Raw genomic sequence first — 23,943 nt, forward strand, 5'->3', positions numbered from 1 at the left:
TTAAGTGAAGCATATCAGTATAACTTGAATTGTATTTGTAAACTAAAAATCATACAATCAAATGAGTTGTTCCCACAGGACTCTTACTCAAATGGACAAAAGGGAAGTAATTGTTACATCATCCTGCATGGTGGGCTTGCCTTGGAAAGATCACTCAAGTCCCAAATCTGATTGTTTTATGTTCTATCTGCCCATTTATGATCAAGTGTATAAAATATCTGATCCCACAACAACAGGGTGGAACTCCATAGAATGGATTAATCCTGTGATTTTCAAATTGGTTTATTTCAAAGAAAGTAATCAATAAAGCATGATTTGATTTACTTGTACTTTCTCTCTGACTTGCTTTGTAATGACCATGTTAGAGATGACTCAGTAAAAACTTGGCCAACAATACATATATTTATGAAAAGAGAGGTAGAGATAGATAGACAGATAGATAGAAAGATGACAGATAGATGAATGGCTGGGTAGATAGATATAGAAATAGAGTTTGAGATAGAAATTGTGTATTATATATGTATATGTATGTATGTGTATTGAATGTATATGAAAACATATGTATACATGTATATATAAACAAATGTGTATATATTATATATATAAAGAGAGGGGGGGATACAGATAGATATGTGGATAGGCAAGAGATAGAGAAAGATACATGTATAGATATTATATATATGTATAAAGAATGAAAGTATTTTAAGGAAAAATAATAAAGAAATCTTTAAAATATTTTATGGTAGGGGTGGCTAGGTGGCGCAGTAGATAGAATGCTGGCCCTGGAGTCAGTAGTACATGAGTTCAAATTTGGTCTCAGACACTTAATAAATACCTAGCTATGTGGCCTTGGGCAAACCACTCAACCCCATTGCCTAACAAAAAAATAAAAAAGTAAAAAAGTAAAATTAAAAAATTATATGGTAAACAAAATGTTGTCTTAAATATTCTCTCCCCCTAAATTTTTTACCTAAATATATTGATTGACAAAATTCTCTTAGAAGAACCCCCAAAAGGCCAATTTTTTCAGTGAAGCTCTGATTACTGATTCAAAAAAAAAGAAGCATTAGACAGGGAGACATATGTATCATTTTCATACAGAATTCCAATGCAGAGTTTCAAAGGAAAGGGGATTCTCTATATAAAAGATGCGATCTTTAGATGATTTCCCCTTTCGAATGGCATTGCCTTAATTTCAAAGATTACTAGGTAGTATAGTGAGTAAAACATTGTACCTTTAATCAAGAAAAATCTTTGTTAGATCCAGCCTCAAGAACTTACTAACCATGTAAGCTTAGGCAAGTAATTTAACCTCTCTTTTTCTCAGTTTACTCTTCTGAAAATGAGCATCATAATACTCTTACACTCTAGGGTTGTTGTGAAGATCAAAAAAATAAAATTTTGTAGAGCTAGCACAGTGCCTGGCAAATAGTAGAGCTTAATAAATATCTATTCTCTTCCATTTCTGGATATTGCTATGAATACCATAGTCTCTGAAAAATCAAAATTGTTTATCACCCAAAGGGCATTAGAGAACTGAGTGATGGACATAAATAGGCTACAACAACTTGCCAATAGTGAATTATGTGCCAGAGGTAGAATAAAATAAATCAAGGAGATGAATAACTTTTACAGAATTACCTGAGAGTTGGAAAGGACTTTAGTGACCATTGAGTCCTATTCCCATCTGAGAATCTCCACTATAATATTCTTGATAATTGATCAGAAGCCCCTTCTAGAAGATATTCAGTAAGGAAAACACATCAATTTTCAAAGAAACTCAATTTTAAAATATTTTGCCTTGTAGAATGTGATATGCCAAATTGGTAGCTACCTAATGTTGAAAACTATAGGAAGACCATTGGAATTTTGGGCACATTGAAAAAGATTGCAAAAGGAGGGGAAACTATGAGTAGTAATCAGGCAAAGCACTTCAATAACCCAACTCTAAATGTGGTCATAAAAAGTTGAACATGACTTAAAAAAAAAAGAGTGAACACTGTGTAACTACTTATTTATATGCTGGTTCCTCCATGCTTCTGAAAGGACAGGAGCAATTTTATTATTAATTTTTCCTTCTTTGCATCACAAGTTTTTAAGTAAAGTGTCTGGCACATTGCAAGCATATATAATAAAGATATATTGACAAACTTTACCTAATTGTTTGGTTCCTGTTTCCTTTATAGCTCTTCATGACTTTACAATGTCAATGCATTAATGTGTATTTTCCCAGAGTGGATCCTGACTCTTCCTTTATCTCTTTATTCCACTCCCCTTGAAAATCTCACTTAGCCCCACAGCTTCATCTATCATGTTTATGCATAAGAATCTGACATAGGTATCTCTAGCCCTTATCTCTTTTCTCAGATGAGACCCACATCTTAAATGTTCATGACGGTATAAAAAAAGTTACCTAGCATTTTAGCCTACAGACAAAAGGTTTTTGTGGAAAAAAATGTAAGGATAGCAAAGAAGTGGATGATACCTGAATTCATCAAAAGCAAGATGGGATTAGAAAGAACTATTTGTCTGTGGATTGGGGAAATGATAAAGGAAAGAGATGTGGATTAGAAAAAGAGAGAGAGATTTGCCTACTTTGCAGCTTTGCAGATGGCTTGAAAATTACCAATGTAGATTCCTCATGTTTACTCATTTAGATATCCTGCCTATATTGAAATATATATATATATATATATATATATATATATATATGTAATTTTTTAGTTTGATTCAATGCCTTTCATTTCAATCTCCTTTGATGAGAGCAGGGAAAAAAGTTCAAGGAAAAAGCTCAGGGGGCGTAACTGTAGTTCTAGACTACCCTTTTTCCAGTTGTTCTTTATACTTTCTATTTTTCCTACCATCACAAGACTTTCGGGGATTAGGAAGAAATTTTTATGCATTGAATATCTATATCATTTATATTTTAGGAGGACTTACTCTTAGGTCTCTTGATACTGGGACTCACCAAATAAAGTGGAGGAAAATTCCTCCCCTAAAGATTTTTAAGAATTATATTTATCTATGTCTAAAATGACTTTTTCCACCTTATTGCCAAATAATAGAAAGATTAGAGTTAAATTCAGTATTTAGTTGAGTTAATAGACTCTTTTCAATTCACTAGAACACTTCATTCCCCATTTATTTAGTAGTTGCTCTATTTTTCCTATAAATTTTTCCATTTTCTGTGCTTTGAATCACATCAAACTTTTTTTGGAAAGAAAGTGGAAATAATTCATAACATTACTAAGATTATTGTAGCTCTATCATCATTGCTGTTATGTTTTATTTTTTGTTTGTTTGATTTTGTTGGATGGGAGGAGGGGAGAGGAATTGTGCTATATAGAAAAAACAATTGCAGAGTTACAGAGGGTAATACATCTACTTGCGAAAAACTTAACATTTAGATAGTATCATATCTTTTGTTTCTGAGTAAACAGGAATCAGGACAAGCAGCTGGAGAGCTCAAAATTAATTAATGTAAATTTTGGGCACTTAATTGCTATATTTGCATAATCCTCAAATTCATTTATAAAAAGGAGAATCACAGTTGAGTTTTGCTACAATTATTAATAAGTCTCCAGCCAGACTTCATTAAGTATATGAGTGAAATTAGATCTGAAGGGAGAAAAAAAATGTTATTTACATATTTTTGTTTGCTTGGCCTAGTGAAAAGATCACTGAACATGGAATCCAGAGACTTGTGTTCAAATATTCTGATTCTGAAACTTTACTACAGGGGCAGATTTTCCTCTAAATTACTTTGACTCTATGAGTTTCATTTTCCTCTAAAACAGAGCTAGTACAGATGAGGAACTGAGGCAACTAATAAGTGTCTGAGATTAAATTGAACTCAGGTCTTTCTAACTCCAGGACAAGTGTTCTATATCTTCCACCCCCTAGCAGATCATATACTTGCACTATTTAGGAGCAAATATTTAGAGTTGGCAGGAATTCTGATGTCCATTGAATCCAAATCTCTTTTCATAATCAAATGAGATAAAATATGCTCTTCACAAAGTTTGATCTGTTTTAGAAAAACTTGGTGGCTCTTTTTACAGATACATAATAGGCATTTAATAAAACTTGCTGGTAGATTGATGTATTTCTATTTTTGTTGTTAAAATTCATCTTCAGAGAGATTAAGTGACTCAGCCAATATCAGAAGATAGCAGGTTCTAAAGTTAAGTTTTTCATCTTATGAAAAGAGGAGTTGTTTTCAACCTTTTTTTCCCCTGAGGGATGGAGAGGTAACATATTTTGAAACAAGGAATTCCTATACTGCTTAACCCACCATTCCCATATAGTACATACCTGGACATTCAATTTCCCTTACCAAGTCTGCCAAAGAATAATTTACTATATTAGCAGTAAAGGCACACACCATCCATGATTCCACAATAACATACAGTGCCATACAAAACAAGTTAGAACTTGGGTTAAGAGGATGGTTCAGAGGGGCGGTTAGGTGGTGCAGTGGATTGAGCACTGGTCCTGGAGTCAGGAGTACCTGAGTTCAAATCTGATCTCAGACATTTAATAATTACCTAGCTGTGTGGCCTTGGGCAAGCCACTTAACCCAATTGCCTTGCAAAAAAGCTAAAAAAAAAGAGGATGGTTCAGCACAGTGACCCATAAATATTAAATTAGAAAAATGTAAATAAAGATCAACAATATTCAGGCTTCTTTTCCATTTTTTTTTAATGGAAGACCTGTTTGCTTTTTTTTCATGGTGCTGACCTGAACAGAATCTAAGTTCCCAAACTACCCACATAGCACACACACACACACACACACACACACACACACACACACACAGAGATTTACATATGGAAACATATATACATGGTTAGTTGGTTGAATGCTTGTTGTACTTTATTCTTGAAGTGGACCAAAAATGACATTTCCATGTTTGAGTCAAGTCACAGTGTATCTGATTGTGTTTGGTCTGACCAATAAAAATTCAGAATGATCTACCACAAATTGGACACAAATAGGCTATGTTGAACATTTAGGGTGAATTCCCTAATTTGCACATCTCATTTTTCTTTGGAACTTCTACTTTACTTGTAGAGCAAACGCCTTCTCTGATTAGGGCATGCCATGCTAGGCAGTCTTGAGCCAGTTTCTCCTAGGTAGCACAATCAATTGCAAAATTCTTGAGAGAACTTGAATGTCCTTGTATCACTTTTTAAGACCACCATATGGACATTTGGCATTCAAACAATGTGGTCAGTCCATCAGAATGTTTTCTCTGTAGCAGAGTTTGAATTCATGAAAGTTTAGTTCAAACCTCAGCATCTGATATCTCATCCTGACAAGTGATCCTCAGACAATTTAAATGAAAGTGATTCAGTTTCCTGGTAAGGTGTTGGTATATACTGTCCAGCTTTCACAGGCCTACAACACTGGGGTCAGTAGAACAGTTTTGTAGAGCTTTTGCCTGGTAGGCAGTTAACTTTTTTCCCCCACACTTTTTCTTTGGAGCCACCTAAATACCAAACTAACTATGGCAATCATGAGTCAACAACATTATCAATGTGTATGTACACTGCTAGAAAGTGTACTGCCAAGATAAGTGAAGTCATCCACAGTATTCAAAGCTTTTCCATTTTCTGTAATTGATAGTTCTCTCAATCGACAGTGGGATAAAGCTGATAAAGTACCTGATGTTGACTACTAGGTGAAAATTAAAACAAGGAACAGAGAATCAAACTATATTTTGTTGCATTTCAGATTCAGAAGTTGCCTTCAGTACACAATCATCTGAAGACAAGATATCATATACCCATACTCCCTCCACTTGGACTGTAGTCTTTCAAGTAGAAATTTTGTCATAGGATGGTGGCTGACCTTTATGCTATATTCTTCCTCATTTGAAGGTGTTTGATAACATGACTGTAAACAACATGCTAAAAAGCATGGAAGCAGGGCAGGTAGGTGGCACAATAGATATAGCACTGGCCTTGCAGTCAGGAGGACCTGAGTTCAAATTTGACCTCAGACACTTAAAGATTACCTAGCTGTGTGGCCTTGGGCAAGCCATTTATCCCCATTGGCTTGCAAAAAAAACCCTAAAACAAACAAAAAACTAATGAAAAGCATGAAAGCAAAGACATAGCCTTGTTTTACCCACTGATGGCTTGGAAAGAGCACGAGTACCATATATTATCCAGAACCAGGGCAAGCATGTCATCATGAAATTTACACAATACAGAATAAGTCTGGGCAACCAAATTTTGACAAAATTTTCCATAAGTCCTTGGTGACTAATAGTATCAAAGGCCTCTGTTCTACTCCTTGTATTTGAATCTGAGGTAAATGGTTAACAGCTTTCAACAAGATGTCAGCCTGTTGACAGCACCATAAAATCATTCAGTCTATCTCTCTAGGACAGGGTGGGGAACCTTTTTTTTTCTTCCAAGGGCCATTTGGATAGTTGTATTCATCTGCTATAGTTGGCTAAACATTTAATTAATTCATTCATAAAAAGCTCCTAGATTTATTAAATTTTGAGTTCCCACCCATGGTTGCCATGTCTGTACCAGATTCAAGGCTGTGCATTCCCTACCCTGTACTAGGATCCTTTAACTATCATTAATTAATGTGCCTTTATGGGCACTGAGTGGTTGCAGTGCATCATAGGTCTTTGACTTATGAGCCTTTGAGCTTTCAGAACATCAAAAAACATTTTGGATCATTACTATCAGCATAAAACTAAATTTATCTGCCTTCTTACTGAGCTAAAAATCCCTCAAAACTTCATTTGTACTTTACTTTTGATGGAATTCAATTCTGCCTTTGTGAGATAGATGAACTATCCTGTTGGTAAACCCTATTGACTTCTCATTTTTCATTTAATAGATCCTACATTCCTCGGTCTTGATGTCTGTGAGTATTCCAAACCAGGGGAGCAAATGCCATGTGGTATACCAAATATCTGAACATTACCCACTCCTTTTCTGTTCCACTGTTGCCAAATGTGTGTTGACTCAACTTCTTTTTTTGTATTTTTATCTTCAGTGCCTACTGCAGTGACTGTTCCATAGGAGGTACTTAATAAAAGTACTTAATAAAGGTACTTAATAAAAGTCTTCTGATTGATTACTAACTGGACTTTGCTCAGTTTCTCTTGAATTGATGTATGGAATTGAAAAGCAAGGAGTTCTCCATGCAAGAGAATCCAATAACATTCTATCTAATCTAATCTATCTATCATCTATCAATATGTGTGCATGTGTGTGTATGTGAGTGTATATAAATTAACACTGTTTAAGGCAAACGAACAAAGGGTTTTTAGTTGATTTTTCTGTTGTGTTCTAATGTGTGGTTTAAATGAGGTTATGCTATTATGCTACTAAAACCCTGCCCCCTAATAAGAATGATCAATATTCAAAAATACAAAATGACCCTTTGACACCAAATGTAATGTTAAGATCATAAAAACTTACAAAACACGAACATGACATTTCTACCAGAATTCAAGGGAAACTACGGTTTTCATATACTCTAGAAATTATTTTCAAATATTTCTAATGCGTTTGTTAATCATTCCCAGTTTATAGGCATCAGTCCAAGTTATTTTCTAAGCCTTCACACACACACACAAACAACTGCCTTTGTGTCCACAGCATTCTCAGAGTAGGTGCTAAATGCATACTTGTTTGTGCCTTTTGATTTTTTTAAAGACAAAATAAGGAAACTAGGCAGATGCCTGGGGAGGAATTCCAGGAAAAACCTCCTTTCTTCAAAACTCCCTCTCCCATCAGTCATAATTACTGAGATTCCTTCATTAAATATTCATTTCACTGGATGTTGCTGTTTCTAAGCAGACCTTTACAAATTCTCAAATTGTGTGTGAGTGTAAATGTTAGTGTGGAGGTGGGAGGTAGGGAATAGATTCAGCATATTGGAAACTCTCAAATGGAAAGAATCTTCAAGCTTTCTTGGCTTCAAAACCAGTCCTTCATCCACTAAATCCTGGACAAAATAATAATGAAATTATAATACATTACTGTTTATGGAATCAATTAGATTAGCTTTAAACACTGAACAAGACCCTGAGAAAATGTGGCATAGAACATAAGCGATTATGTGGGGAGGAAGGGACTTGAGAAGATCAAATCTGAGACATAGAGCTTTATCTACTAAGGGCATATTAAAGTATAGTGAAGGTCTCCAGGTCTGTGTATTTGGGAATAGGAGGAATGGGGAATATGATAGAAAATAAGGAAAGTTATCCTCTACAAGAAATGAGCAGGAAGTTGAATTGAGAGGTTAGATGAGAATATGAAGTCTGTGACAAGTCTTTTCTGGAAACAGAGAAGACCTTGGCATTGTTCCCTGATAGATATTCTCCCTTGTTCATTTTTGCTCTGGTGTTTGGACTTGGCTGCTTGGAGACAAAATGTATGCTTTTCAACAATCTTGTTGATATAAAAGTATTAAGAAATACCCACTATAAAGAAGATAGTGTTTGTACAATACTGTCAACAAGATCATTTAAAATGCATTTATTTTACCTGGATTTATTTAATAAAAAAAAAACATTTCTTCTGACAATGGGAAACATATCTTTAAACTCCCAGGAGATCTAACTCCTACTGACCTTGCACAATGATTCACTCTCCTAGTCACTTTTCAGTTTCAAAGAAAAAAAATTGTTTCATTCAGTCAAAGTTTTTCCTTTTGAATTCTGCTTCTTCCTTTTATTCATGAACTATAACTTTCTCCTAGTTATGGGGGGGGGTACTGTGGAGTTAAAGCATAGATAAATCAACAATACAAAACCTCACTTGATTCAATGGCTTTTTCCATCCTTTACAAAAGTTGTTACCTGAGGATGAAAATAAATTTATTTCCATTAAAAGAATGAGTGAAATGGCCAAAAGGATTCCAGAATGAAAATAAGTAAATGGAAGAAATAACTGACTTTGAGAATCTATGGCCTGTTTCTGATTTTTTTAAGAGTTAACTTAAATTTAATTATTAATTGTTTTCCTTAACAGGAAACAGACTCTTAAAAATTTTCCTAAATCACTTCATCTGCCAAGCAGACTTGGAAAAATTACCTCAGATGCAGGTGATTAATCTAAATACCATTTATTCTATTCTATAACTTCATTCAAGCTATGAAGTTCTACTTTATAAAATATAATTGAAACTTTAATCTAAAGGTTTATCTTTAAAATGGAACAGAACAAATAGAATACAATAAAATTAGGACTTAAAATATGAAAGCCTCAAGTCCCAGTTCCAATTGCATTTAATTTTTATAATTTTAAATTACTCTTTTCTAAAATATTTTCAACCTGTCTTCTTTTCCAATGATTCTAAATGTCTGTACCTAAAGGAAAGAATGTTAATTTGAAAAAGGGAGATAAATTTCAAAGGCAGTAATGATCTTCAATCAAGGGGACTTCAGCAGAAAGGTCTGACCTGAGAAATAAATGGTCAGTTGAATTGAGAGGTTAGATTAAAATACAAAGTCTGTCACTAGTCTCTATTTTCCTCATGTCATACCTTACACATATATACCCAATTACCCAAATGTCCTTGTGCAAGGCTCACAATACAGAGTTATATAAACATTTGACTTTTGATCTACAGAAGACAAAAATTACCAGGAAACTGTTAAATGTGGCTAAGAGAGACTTCAGAGATATGAAAGAGATGAAGTCTAACCAGGAAATGTGCCTGCATAGGAAATATTATAATTTTATATTAAGTATTTTGGAAGAGTTATAAATATGCTATGGTCATCTTCATCTGCAGTAGTAATGTTAGTAGTATTGTAGTATTAGTAATAGTAATATTTCCCATGTAGTAGTGATATTAAGAACAATGATATAAAAAAATTGCTGGGAAAATAGGAAGTTAATATGGAAGAAACTTAGATTAGACCAATACCTCACACTCTTTACCAAGATAAGATCCAAACAGATACAGGATTTAAACATAATAAACAATACTATAAGCAAATTAGAAGATCAAGACCTGTCAGATCTATGGAAAGGGGAGCAGTTTATGACTAAGGAAGAGATGGAGAACATCACCAAAAACAAACTAGATGATTTCTATTGCATTAAATTAAAAAAACTATTGCACAGATAAAACCACTGTAACCAAGATCAAAAGAAATGTAGCAAATTAGGAAACAATCTTTACAACTAATGATTCTGACAAAGGACTCATTTCTAAAATATACAAAGAACTGAGTCATATTTTTTTTAAAAAAATAAAAGCCATTCCCCAGTTGACAAATGGTCAAAGGATATACAAAGGCAATTTACAGATGAGGAGATCAAAGCAATCCATAGCCATATGAAAAATTACTCTAATTCATTAATTATCAGAGAAATGTAAATTAAAGCTTCTCTGAGGTACCACCTCACACCTCTCAGACTGGCCAATATACTCAGAAAGGATAATGACCATTGTTGGAAGGGTTGTGGGAAATCTGGGACACTATTACACTGTTGGTGGGGCTATGAACTCATCCAACCTTTCTGGAGAGAAATTTGGAACTATGCCCAAAGGGCAACAAAAATGAGCATACCCTTTGAGCCAGCAATACTGCTGGGTCTATACCCTGAAGAGATGATGAAAAAGGGTAAAAACATCACTTATACAAAAATATTCATAGCAGCCCTGTTTGTGGTGGCAAAGAATTGGAAATCAAGTAAATTTCCTTCAATCAGGGAATGGCTTAGCAAACTATGGTATATGTATGTCATGGAACACTATTATTCTATTAGAAACCAGGAGGGAGGGGAATTCAGGGAAGCCTGGAGGGATTTGCATGAACTGATGCTGAGTGAGATGAGCAGAATCAGAAAAACACTGTGTACACCCTAACAGCAACATGGGGATGATGATCAACCTTGATGGACTTGCTCATTCCATCAGAGCAACAATCAGGGACAACATGGGGCTCTCTGCAATGGAGAATACCATCTGTATCCAGAGAAAGAACCGTGGAGTTTGAGCAAAGACAAAGCCATGGACTATTTTAATTTAGAAAAAAAAACTGTTATCTTATTGTCTGATCTTGTTATCTCTTATACTTTTTGTTTCTTCCTTAAGGATATGATTTCTCTCTTATCACACTCAATTTGGATCAATGTACAACATGGAAACAAAGTAAAGACTGACAAATTGCTTTCTGTGGGTGGGGTGGGGAGAGGGAAGTAAGATTGGGGGGAAAATTTGTAAAACTCAAATAAAATCTTTAATAAAAAAATAACAGTGATATGACTATAAGTATAAAAATAGAGGTTCAAGAAATTACAGCAGAATTTTTCTAAGGATTCATTTTTTTCTTTCTGTTCTTCAAATTGGAGGAAATAAAATTTATCACCCTGGACTTAAAATAGCTCAAGTCCCAGTTCCATAAATTATGTTCTTGTTCAAGTTACTTATCATCTTTGAGTCTTAGTTTCCTCATCCAGATAGCAATAGATAGACAAATAGATGTGGAAACTGACGGTATATGTGAATGGACATATATGTGAACCCTTGCATTATATAACTCACATGATTTTTGTGAAAATACTTTATAAATCTGAGTTCTTATTTTTGTTATAGTCATTAGCACATAATCACTTAAAATCCTTCTCTAATAAAGAATAATGATAAGTAGATACTGAAAAAGGAAAAAAAATAGTTAACATAGAACTGACAATTCAAGATAAATTATGAGATGGTGAGAAAAATATAGCTACCCTTAACAAGGTCAAGTGAACAGGTCTCAGAACTACTTTGTTGGATAATGCATATGTGGCCAGTTTTAATTAAGTAAAATATGAAAGAAAATTTGTGAAATTTCTTTTTTGTTGCATTTTGCAAGGCAATGGAGGGTTAAAGTGACTTGCCCAAAGTCCCAAAACTTAGGTAATTATTAGTAGTTTGAGGCCAGATTTGAACTCTATTTCTTGTGACTCCAGGGCTGGTGCTCTATTCACTGTACCACCTAGTTGCCTAGAATTGCTGAAATTTTACAAGCTTAGACATTATTAAATATTTTCCCTTCCTTCTCTTCTTCCTTCCTTCCTCCTCTTTTTCTTTCTTTTTCCTTTTTTCCTTTCTTTTTTCCTTTCTTCCTTTTTCTTTCTTTCTTACTCATTCTCTCTCTCTCTCTCTCTCTCTCTCTCTCTCTCTCTCTCTCTCTCTCTCTCTCTCTCCCCCTCTCTCGTCAAGAACTTCACCTGTCAATGCAAATAAGCTTTCTTTGTCACTTAGAATAGTTATTCTTAACTCTGACAAAGGGATCAGTGAATGTTTTAAAAAATTATATTAATTTTCTCTCTAAAAGATGTTTCATTTCTTGCACATATAAATATTCTGTTTGTATTCAGTATTTACTTTTAGTCAGAGATTGAGCTAAATTAAAGCAAAAGGCAAAAAAGAGTAGTCCATATTAAAAAAAACTGCATGGATAAAATGTCTTTTAGAATGTCTCAAGAGTTTATTCAGAAATTGTGATTTTTCTCAGTCACATAGTCAGTAGATTTCAAAGACAAAACAACTCATGACTTTACTGACTAAAACCCACTGCCACTTCTAGAACTAGTCTTCTCACACTGACAACACAACACCTCTATTCTAAAGGCTTCTTCCTCTAATGGATGAATTCCTTCTAGAACATCTATTTGAGGAAGAACCTAAGCCAACCATGACTCTTCAAACTCAGACCAGTTCATGACTCTCAAGTCTAGTTCTCTTCCATCTCATTCTTTCTCTATTCAACCCTTTTATTTTACATATTGTTGTCCAATATCTTATCCCACTGGTTTGTAAATTACTATTTAATAGGAGAAATTATTTAATAAATATTCCCAGCACTCAACACACTGTCTGGCATCTAGTAAATAATAAATAAATTATTTATTTACCTATTTATCTATCATGAACCCAGGTCTGCCTGCTTTGGAGGTCAGTTCTCTATTATTCTGTTATTTCTCCCAAATCATATAATGAATATCAGAAATGGGACCCACAAAGATCTTGGAGCTGAAGTCATCAGATAAATCAGTGAAATAAATTTAATGGAACTTAATTTAAAATATTATACATGAACTCAAAAAAAAAAAGAATTCTCTGTTTGGCATTCAAAGCACTTCTTAACCTAGCCCTCTACTGTCTTTTCAAACTTAAACTTTATTTCCCAATATATACTTATCAATCAAGTTACATTGACCTCTGTCTTTTGGTTCTGGGAATTTTCTCTGACTGTCTTCCATACCTATGACTCTCTTCCTTTTTTTTCTCCAAATTACCTCCCTGGCTTCCGTGAATCCTGAAGCCCTACCTTCCCAACACTTCTTAGCTCCAGCACTTTCCCTCTCCTGATAATTTGTTTATCCTGTATATAGCTTGATTTGTAGATATTTATTTGCATTTATTTGTCTTCCCCTTTACATTGTAAGTTCTTCCATGGTTATAGATGTAGAGACCATATTACAATTCTTTCTGTCAAGGGGAGGCAGAAGGGAGGGGAGGAAGGGGAAAATGTAAAAAAATAATGATTGTTGAAAACTATCATTACATGTAGTTGTAAAAATAAGTAAATAAAAATTGCGAGCTCCTCAAGGACAAAGACTTTCTTTTGCCTCATTTTGTAACTCTAGCATTTAGCAGGGTCTAACACATAGTAGGAATTTAGGAAAGTTGACTGATGATAGTCAGTCTTACCTGAAATAGATTTGGAGGTTTAGTGAACTGCAGGCTCAATGCATAAACAGTATGACATAGCCAAGTAAAAGAAAATATTATTGATTAAATTAAGAGAAATATATTTATAATCCTATTTTATTATAATAGTAATTAGATTCATAAATTTCTTTATGAATATTAGCTCACTGGATCCTCACAACAACCTGGGAAGGAAGATCTTATTATTATTTAAACTCAGAGCAGTTTTTCCTGTTTTATGTCCAACAATTCAGGTATTCCTTTTCCAGCTCCAACATTCTGTCTACTGACTCACTAGCACTAGGATAATGAGGATGATTTCTCCTAGTCTCCTTCTACTGCTAGAGTTCTATATTTAGAATGTTCTTTAGTCTGTATATTTTAAAGCCTTTTTAACTTCTGCATCAGTCCCCACCTTGTTTATATTATATAGTTTTGTTTAGTCTTAATTTTGATTAAGATGCTTTCTAATTTATTATATTTGTAGTATAATATTATTATCACTATTGTTTTTAATGATTGACCCCAGGAGGGAAGAATGAGGACAAATGAATGGAAGCTATAGAGAAGTAGAATCTGGCTTGCCTGAAGCTTGATATGCAAAGGGCTATCTTAAGATTTTGGAGGTTTTTAAAAAGAACATGAATGAGCATTTGTTGGAAATGCTGTAAAAGGGAATCCTTCTGTGACTCCTTCCCATATGTTCTGCTCTTTCTAAACTAACTTTAGAGCTATAAAGGGAGTTTTAAAAGGCTCATATAATTTTTCCCATCTTCCCTTTCTTTTTTTAAGTTCATTCCTTCCTTCAGTCTTTGAAAAATTTGCAGCTTCAGATATAGGTTTTCAAGCTTATGAACTTTAAAAAAATTGCACAAATTTACTTAACCATCTATAGATGACAGAATTAATTAGTGTCATCTCTGTTAACAGAGGCAATGCTTGAACATTGCATATATGTGGGAGAAATTTATATCTACCTGAAATTGTACACGTTTTCATAGAAGTAATATCAGCATTACAATAGAATTAACAACAGCAATGAAGATTTATATGTTGCTAGAGGGTTTTCAAAGTGTTATAAATGCTTTACCTCATTTATCTTCACAACAATCTTTTGAGGTAGTATGACTTTCTATTCTCTCCCTTTAATAAGATAAGTAAACTGAGGATAAATTAGGTAAAGTGACTTGTTGAAGGTCATACAACTAGAACATGAAAGAGTTAGGATTTGAATTCAAATCTTTCTGACTTCATGCCTAAAATGCAATTTACAGTTAAAAATTACATAGTTGGGGAAAACTATATTATTGGATAAGGCATATATGGTTTAGATATTTATTAAATGCTAAAATAATTAAAATGTGCTAGAAAATATAAAGCACACAGTTTTGTTTTGTGAGTAAGGGAGGCATTTGACAAAATTTGATAAAGGATAAGGAAAGGAAAAGAAAGTAATAAGAGACATAAACTCCTTTATCCTCACTATCTTCCATCATTACAGCAGTTTGTACACTGGCTCATCTGAACATAAAACAAAATGTAACAACTCTGCTAACCCCACATATGCAGTCCTCCTAAAAATATATATATTTACTTGTATATAGGTTCTATATCTAGAAAGAACTAATTGTTGATTTGATACATTTGGGGCTCCCTAATACTTCTCCTTTTTTATTTTATTAGATCATTGAAATATATTTTGATAACATAGCTTTATAACATGAACTTCCTAATGATTTTAAAGACTCCTGTATATATATATATATATCTATATATATAGATATAGATATAGATATATTTTCATAAACCTTAACTAATATTTGAACAATTCAAGATAAAAGTTTTTAAATAAATGGAATAAGATAAATCTTTATTCCCCATGAAGATGATTAGAATTACTGCTGCATGTGATTCATGAATATGCAAGATAATGATTCTTAATGAATGCTACCAAATGGATGTGATTTAGAAATAAAAGCTGATGATATTTAATTTACTGCACATTAAATGACACTATAAATGCATTGCCTTTCTTAGTAAAAATCACATACATTTTTTACCATATGCTTAAATACAGAACCCACTTTAATGTTTTGAGAACTCTATACATCACTCTCATGTCTTTATCCTGGCATTTTAATGAGGGTAGGGTGCTTCTATAGCTGCATACCATGAATGCAACCCTATTGAGAAGTTGGAATTTCAGACATAAAAAATACACAGATACTGTGAGTCTACGAAATGGAATTTCAGGAAATGATATAACATGAAGTACTGAAAGGACTTCTAGCAATAAAATAATTTTTAAAAAAGACTCACTTAAGGCAATGTTATTAGCCAAAGCAGAGCAAAATAAAAATTTAAGTACAATGCAATTGGGCTGAGAGTGTTTAACTTATGAAATTAAAATGTTAATTCACTTAATCTAAATGGGGGAGCACAGTAATGAACAAGATGCTAAGGATAACATGGAGAATGGATATATGAGGTATGATTTAACAATAAAATGGCAATTCATTTTGCTAAACTACCTATAGATCATCAATATGAAGTCCAAGTACAATAGGTATAATCCCTGTTCCATCAAGGGCCCTTCAAATGACTTAAGTCAGTCCTCCTGCTCTACCTCTTGTCCCATTCCCAGTTCTTTGCATAATCTTAGTATAGCCTAATCATAGCATAATCTTTTTTTTTTTTTGCAAGGCAAACAGGGTTAAGTGGCTTGCCGAAGGCCACACAGCTAGGTAATTATTAAGTGTCTGAGACTGGATTTGAACCCAAGTACTCCTGACTCCAAGGCCAGTGCTTTATCCACTACGCCACCTAGCTGCCCCTATCATAGCATAATCTTAATCAACCTGAATAATTTTCCCTTTCTATTTTCCTCCCAGATATTATTGTCAGACAGCCAATAAACATTTTTAAGTACCTACTATATTCTAAGCTCTGAAGCAACAAAGAAAGGTAAAAAACATGGAGTATCACATTTTTGATGCTGTTTTCAAAAATCATCTTCAACAACACATACAGATAAATAGTGTAAGACATTCCTTACACAAGACTCACTACAGGTAGTTGAAGCTATTTATCAAAACTTTAACATGATCCCATTCTGGGATCAATTCTGGTTGGTGGTTATGTCCATTTAATTCACTTTTTTTAATGTTCATTTGTTTGTCCTATACTTCTGATTTTTATCAGGGAGAGAAATCCTAGTTTTTAAACTCTATCTTGGGAAGCAGGTTCTCACTAGTAAGATCTCTTTGAGGCATTTAGAGTTTATATGTGTAGAAGCAAAATTAGTATGTATCAGAGGCAGAACTTGAATCCAGTTCTTCCTGAATCTTTCACTTTTCTATTCAATATGCTGTATTACCTCTCTCAGCTGATGAACCGATTATTCATTATTGATTGCATACACACAATGAACAAAGAAACCAAAAAACATCTGACTCTATAGAAGTATATAACTGTTAAAAATGAAGACTATGTATACAAGATGGAGTAAACATATAACATTGGCTAAGTTATCAGCAATTTGCTATGTTTCTTCTAATTAAAATACATTTCAACTAGTTTTAAAAGAAAAATATATCTGTTAATGCTAAACTTACCAGCAAATTTGATGTGGAATTTATTTTCTGGCTTCAATATCTGGACATACAAAGGACAATTTGGAGCAAAATCTTTAACTGCCCATGCTCTCAGAATGGTTTGGTGATCCTAAAAAAACCAAAATAAATAATGATGATGATGATGTTGGCTAAAAAAAGGTGATCTGAGGAAACAGAAAAATCAGTACCATCATTAAGAGGCTGACAGGTTTTGGTTGGAATGTGGGACAGAGAAGGAAGAGATGGACACAAAAAAGAAAAAGAAAGAGAAGAAAATGTGCATAATAATGCAAAAGGCATGGGATCATTTCCATTGTTGTTTTAATCAGGACTGTTAAAGAAATGAAAATCCAATTTAATTTAGAAGATAAAATGAAGTTTCATTCCCACTAGCAGGTATAAAGAATTGAATTACTGAATTCAGGAAGAAATATTTGCTGCTGCTTGATGATTCCTTTATGAAGTGAAGAGGAACAGCAGTATATAGATGCAGAATAGACATCTCCCTGAATTATGTATAAGAAATATGACAGAGAATCTGAGAGGTTTTATCAAACCTACTGATTATTTCCCATTCCTGATAATTCAAGTAGGAATGAATTATTATGGAAGAAATTTAGATTATGTCTAAGGACTTAAATCTTGAAGAAACTTAAGGATTTAGCAGAAAGGGTATATGTAGGTTTATTTTTTAATTTTTTTGTTTTAATATTTAAATTTTTTTCCAATTACATGCAAAAGAATCTTCCTCTAAAATCAAATAATAGCATGACCTCCTGGCAAGTTTACAGTTTCATCTGCTCTTGCTATGTATATTCTGAGCCTATTCTCTTGTCACTGTATAAGTTTTCTGATATCCCTCAGCTTTGGGAAATCCTTTCCAAGATGGTCTCCATAACCTAATGGTAGGTGAGTAAAACCCCAGAGAAATAAACTCTGAGACTAATTCATTTTTCTTTATTGTTGTCATGTCATTTTAACTTCTATTTTAAGGTTCCAATATCAGGTTAACAGGGTTAAGTGACTTGCCCAAAGTCACACAACTAAGTATTAAGTATCTAAGGCTGGACTGGAACCCAAGTCCTGCTATTTCCAGGGATAGTGCTCTGTCCGCTGTGCCACTTAGCTTATTTGTTTTTGTTTTTAATAGGAATGGTTAAAGTATTTTGTCAAAAAAATTTTCTGCATTGATTAAAATAATCATATGATTGCTGTCAGTTTTGTTATCCCTGAGATCAATTAAACTAATAGTTTTCCTAATTGTGAGTCAGCATTTTTAGTATCAGTTCCACCTGGTTGTAGTATGTAATACTGATAACTAATTCTGTTGTAATATACATTCACAGACCCTCTTACAAAAACAGACATACATCCATACACATATATACACAAATAGATGTTATAAATAATTCATCAGTATTTAGTCCAAAATGATTAAAATAGTTTTTTTAATTAAGACATCTTAATAAATGGTACACCTCTCTCAAGGGAAGAGGGGCTTTCCAATCATATGTAAAAACAATGTTAACATTTATTTTTTAATAATTTGTGAGTTCCAAATTCTCTCCTCTCCCTTGCCATCGCCCATTGAGAAGGAAAACAATTTGCTATAGGTATTAAATGTGCAGTCATGTAAAACATTTTAATGTTAGTCATGTTGTGAAATAAAACACAGACAAAAATGAAAGAAGTAAAGAAAAATATGTTTTTATCTAAATTCATATTCTTTCAGTTTTTTTAATCTGGAAGAGGATTATTTTGATGAAAAATACTTCGGAATTGTGTTCAATCACTGTCCTGTTGAAAACAGTCAAGGCAATCACAGTTTATCATCATATAATATTGCTATTAATTGTATGTGATATTCTGCTTCTGCTCATTTTGCTTTGCATCAATTCATGTAAAGCTTTTCAAGGTTTTTCTGAGAGCATCTAGCTCATCATTTCTTGTAGTAAAATAGTATTCCATCACATTCATATTCAATAACATGCTCAATTATTCCCCAATTGGTGATAACTCCCTGTATTTGCTGTAATTTGCTACCACTAAAGAGTTGCCTTTACTTATTCCCTTCCACTCCAACTGTGCTATAGATTTCTGTATCTAACTTGAATGTGTATGCTATTCCTTCTTTGAGTCAATTCCAATGAGATTAAAGTAAATTTCCCCCTACACTTTCATTGTAAAAGCTTTTTCTTGCCTCTTTTATAAATTATTCTATTCTACTTCTCACTTTCCCTTTCTCCCAGTGCATTCCTCTTTCTTATCGCTTAATATTATTTATTTTTCATTTTTTTAGATTTTTCAAGGCAATGGGGTTAAGTGGCTTGCCCAAGGCCACACAGCTAGGTAATTATTAAGTGTCTGATGTTGGATTTGAGCCCAGGTATTCCTGACTCCAAGGCCAGTGCTCTATCCACTGTGCCACCTAACCACCCCCCTTAATATTATTTTTAAATAATCATGCCATCATATTCAACTCACATCATATTCAACTCAAACATATTGTCTATGCTTACACCTTCTAAATGTCCTAATAATGAGAAAGAAAGTCTTAAGATTTACACATATCATTTTCACAGGTAGAAATATAAACAGTTTAACCAATTGAATACCATTATTTCCCAAGTCTTGTATTTATAAATCAGAATTTCTACTCAAATCTGGTCATTTCATCAAGAATGCTTGTAAGTCCTTTATTTCATTGAATATCTATTTTCCCCTAAGGATTATACTCAGTTTTTCTTGGCAGGTGATTTGTGGTTGTAATTCTAGATCCTTGGCCCTCCAGAATATCAAATTCTAAAACCTCTGATCCTTAAGGTAGAAGTGTTAAATCTTGTGTAAACCTACATAAGATTCCACTGTATTTGAAATGTTACACTTTTACTATTTGCAATGTTTTCTCTTTAACATGGGAGCTCTAGAATTTAGCTCTTAGATATCTATGTGGGAGTTGTCATTTGGGGATCTCTTTTAGGAGGTGATCAGTAGATTCCTTCCATTTCTATTTTACTATGTAGTTCCTGAATTTCAGGGCAGCTTTCCTTGATAATGTCTTTAAATATGAAGTCTAGGCTCCTTTTAAAATCTTGTCTTTCAAGTAATCTAATATTTCTTAAATTATGTCTCCTGGATCTATTTTCCAGGTGAATTTTTCTTCCAATGATACATTTCATGTTATTTTCTAGTTTTTTTTTCATTCTTTTGGTTTTCTTTTATTAATTCTTGAAGTTTCATAAAATGATTAGTTTCAACTTGCTCAATTGTAATTTTTAAGGAATTATTTTCTTCAGTGAACTTTGGCACCTGTTTTCTCATTTGTTAGTGAATTTTTGGACATATTTTTTCCATTGGCCAATTCTATTTTTCAAAGCATTATTCTCTTCATTGTATTTCTGTACCTCTTTTACTATTTGGTCTAATCTATTTTTTTTTTAGTTTTTTTACAAGGCAAATGGGTAAATGGCTTGCCCAAGGCCACACAGCTAGGTAATTATTAAATGTCTGAGACAGGATTTGAACCCAGGTACTCCTGACTCCAGGGCCAGTGCTTTATCCACTGAGCCACCTAGCTGCCACTGGTCTAATCTATTTTTATGATATTAATTTATTCAGCATTTTTGTGCCTCTTTCACCAAAGTAATTGACTCTTTTTTTGCATGAATCATCCTCATTTTTCTTTCCATTTTTTCTCTACTTTTGCTACTTGATTTTTCAAATCCTTTTTGAGTTCTTCTATGCTCTGAGATCAATTCATATTTTTATTTGAAGCTTTGAATTTAGCAGTTTTGACTTCGTTGTTTTATGAATTTGTCTTGATCTTCCCTGTCAACATAGTAACTTTGTATACTGAGGATCTTTTTTGACTGTTTATTCTTTTTTCAGCCTATTTCATGATTTTTAACTCTATGCTAAAGTGTCATTCTGCTTGTGGAGTAAAGAGAATGCTATCCTCAGATTCAGGAGGGACTTTTGCATTTGTTTTCAAAAAACATTCTGGAGACTTGTAAATTTTTGGTTCTTTCAAATTGGTATGATCTAGGGAGAAGTATGTTTATTACTCTCCTGGTTTCTGTGCTGATCAGTAAGCAAACACAAACACTCTTTTCTGTCTTGGAACTGTGACCAGAGTCCTAGCTTCCCACTAGCTAAAATCTCTAGTATGCTAGTGCTTCCTTGCTCTGGAAATGGGACCCCAAACTTTGACATAGGTCAAAATGATATTTTTTCCTTTGTTCTCAAAGAAGACCATGACATCAGGAAGGTGATGCCATGACTTGCAAATGTGAGGCCATGACATAAAAATGAATTGGATTTGAGTGAGGGAGAGCTGTGCAGTCACCAACTTCATTTTCTCCTCCAGAGTTATTTGGGTCTGATGACCAGATATGGATTGAGATGACTGGAGATGGCTCTGAATGAGATGCAATCAGAGTTAAATGACTTTTCCAGGGTCATACAACTAATGCATCTCAAGTGTCTGAGATGAGATTTGAACTCCAAGGTTAGTACTGTAGCCACTGCACAACCTAGTTGCCTCAAACATGAGATAATATATAATTCAATCACTGCTGTTCTATCTATAGTATCACCAAGTTGCCAAATATGATACAAGTATGGGCAATGCCACAGAATTCTGCCCCTGTACCAACAAAGGGGCTGTAATCTTTTTATCAGCTGTCTGATCTCCTTACTTTTCTGAACTAAGAGGTTTGGAAATTACCACTACTGTTACTGATTCAGTGAACAGCAAGGCTTACTGCTAGTTAACTGGGACTTGTTCTGTGCTGACCTGTGTTCCTGTCACTGAGGTATAACAGACCTTTTCTGTGGACCTTCTAAGCTGTCTTGAGTTGGAAAATTCTTTCAACTCATCCTTTAATGGGGTCTTCAACTGCAGAATTTGTTTTAGGGCATTATATAAAGGTTTTGGTGGAAGGTTTAGGGTAGAATTTCTCTGCTGTCTTTATTTCATTTCCTGTATTTTAATTTCTTCTATTTTCATTCTACCTAATTTATTTCATACTACTTCACTCCACTTGTTTTATAATAAAACTAAAATTGATATCTTGTCATACTCTATAGCTATCCTTAGGTTTCTTGTTCCTCTACTCAAAACAACACAAAAAAGGTCCATTCCGCCTTATTTCTAACTGTGGCAAGTCTTCCTGTCTTCAAGACCCAGGTCAAATGTCATGACTCTTTCAGTAAATATTTCCAGATAGATGCCCACAGAAAGACCTTATTCATTCCCTATCACTCTAAGAAGGTGGTTTTATAGAATTATCAAGTCATATTCTATATTATGGTAGCTTAAGTAGGCACTATATCCTATCACTATAAACTCTTTCAAAGCAAAATCTATATCTGTGACAAATATCTATATTTTCCACAATATACTGTACTGTTGTATGTTCATAGTAGATATTTAATATGCATTTTTAATTGAAGTTGAAGTTGAATTTAATCTTATCTATGAAGTTCAGGTCCCTGGAAGAGATGGGATAAAAGCAAAGCAAGTAATTATACATGGGACAGTTTCAAAGAGCAGGATATACTGGTTTTTTTTGTTGGGGATTTTTGTTTTGTTTTTCTGATCCAGGCTAAAAGACAAGGAAAATAAATTCCTTTTTACAAAAGCATGAGAAAGAGACTTATTAATCTGATCAATATGGCTGCAAATTAAGTTTTAGAGAGTGAAAAATGATCCAAGAGGATGCATAAAAACATTATAAGGGGGACAGATAGATGGCATAATGGATAGATCATTGGCCCTGGAGTCGGGAGGACCTGAGTTCAAATCCAGCCTCAGACACTTAATAATTACCTGGCTGTGTGACTTTGGGCAAGTCACTTAGCCCCAACAGCCCTAAATAAATAAAAGTTAAATAAAAGAATCTCAAGGGAAATGATGAAAAACAAAATATAAAGGAATGTGACTTAGCTCTACTAAATTTAAAACTATACCATAAAGTGGTAATCATCAAAACTTCCTGGTACTGATTAAGAAAGGAAGTAATTTATCAGTAGATTAGGATAGGCTCAAAAGGAACAGTAATAAATACTTCATTAATCTGTTGTTTGACAAATCCAAAGACATTAGCTTCTGGGATAAGCACTCACTATCTGCTAAAAATTGTTGGGAAAACTGGAAACTAGTATGGCAAAAACTAGACATATACCTACATCTCACACCCTATATCAAATAAGGTCAAAATGGCTACAGGATTTAGACATAGAGGGCAACACCAAAGATAAATTAATATACCAAGAAATGAACTATCAGACCTATGAAAAGGGGACAAATTATGACTAAACCAGAAATAGAGTATTTTATGAGCTACAAAATGAATGATTTTGACTATATTAAATTAAGACATTTTTGCACTAACTCAATACTGCCAAAATTAGAAAGAAAATAGAAAGTTGGGAAACAATCTTCACAACTAGGAGTTCTGATCAATGTCTCATTTCCAAAATAAATAGAGCACTGCATCAAATTTGTAAGGTTGCAGGTCATTCCCCAACTGATTAATGGTCAAAGGACATGAATAGATAGTTTTCAAATGAAGAAATTAAATCAATTTATAATCCTATGAAAAATGCTCCAAATCATTATTGATAAGAAAAATGC

The 23,943-nt window shown here is 33.6% G+C and overlaps 1 protein-coding gene across 2 annotated transcripts in view; it reads right to left on the reverse strand.

Annotated features, from left to right (window-relative positions):
• The window catches only part of KCNT2 (potassium sodium-activated channel subfamily T member 2), a 537,465-nt gene that overhangs the window by 182,122 nt on the left and 331,400 nt on the right, over positions 1-23,943 (reverse strand). For both annotated transcript variants that reach the window (XM_074222275.1, XM_074222274.1), the window contains exon 13: positions 17,307-17,415. In XM_074222275.1, coding sequence (XP_074078376.1) covers positions 17,307-17,415 — 109 coding nt within the window. The remainder of the gene's footprint in view (positions 1-17,306; positions 17,416-23,943) is intronic.

Source organism: Macrotis lagotis, chromosome 2 (assembly GCF_037893015.1).
Source record: "Macrotis lagotis isolate mMagLag1 chromosome 2, bilby.v1.9.chrom.fasta, whole genome shotgun sequence".
NCBI lineage: Eukaryota > Metazoa > Chordata > Mammalia > Peramelemorphia > Peramelidae > Macrotis > Macrotis lagotis.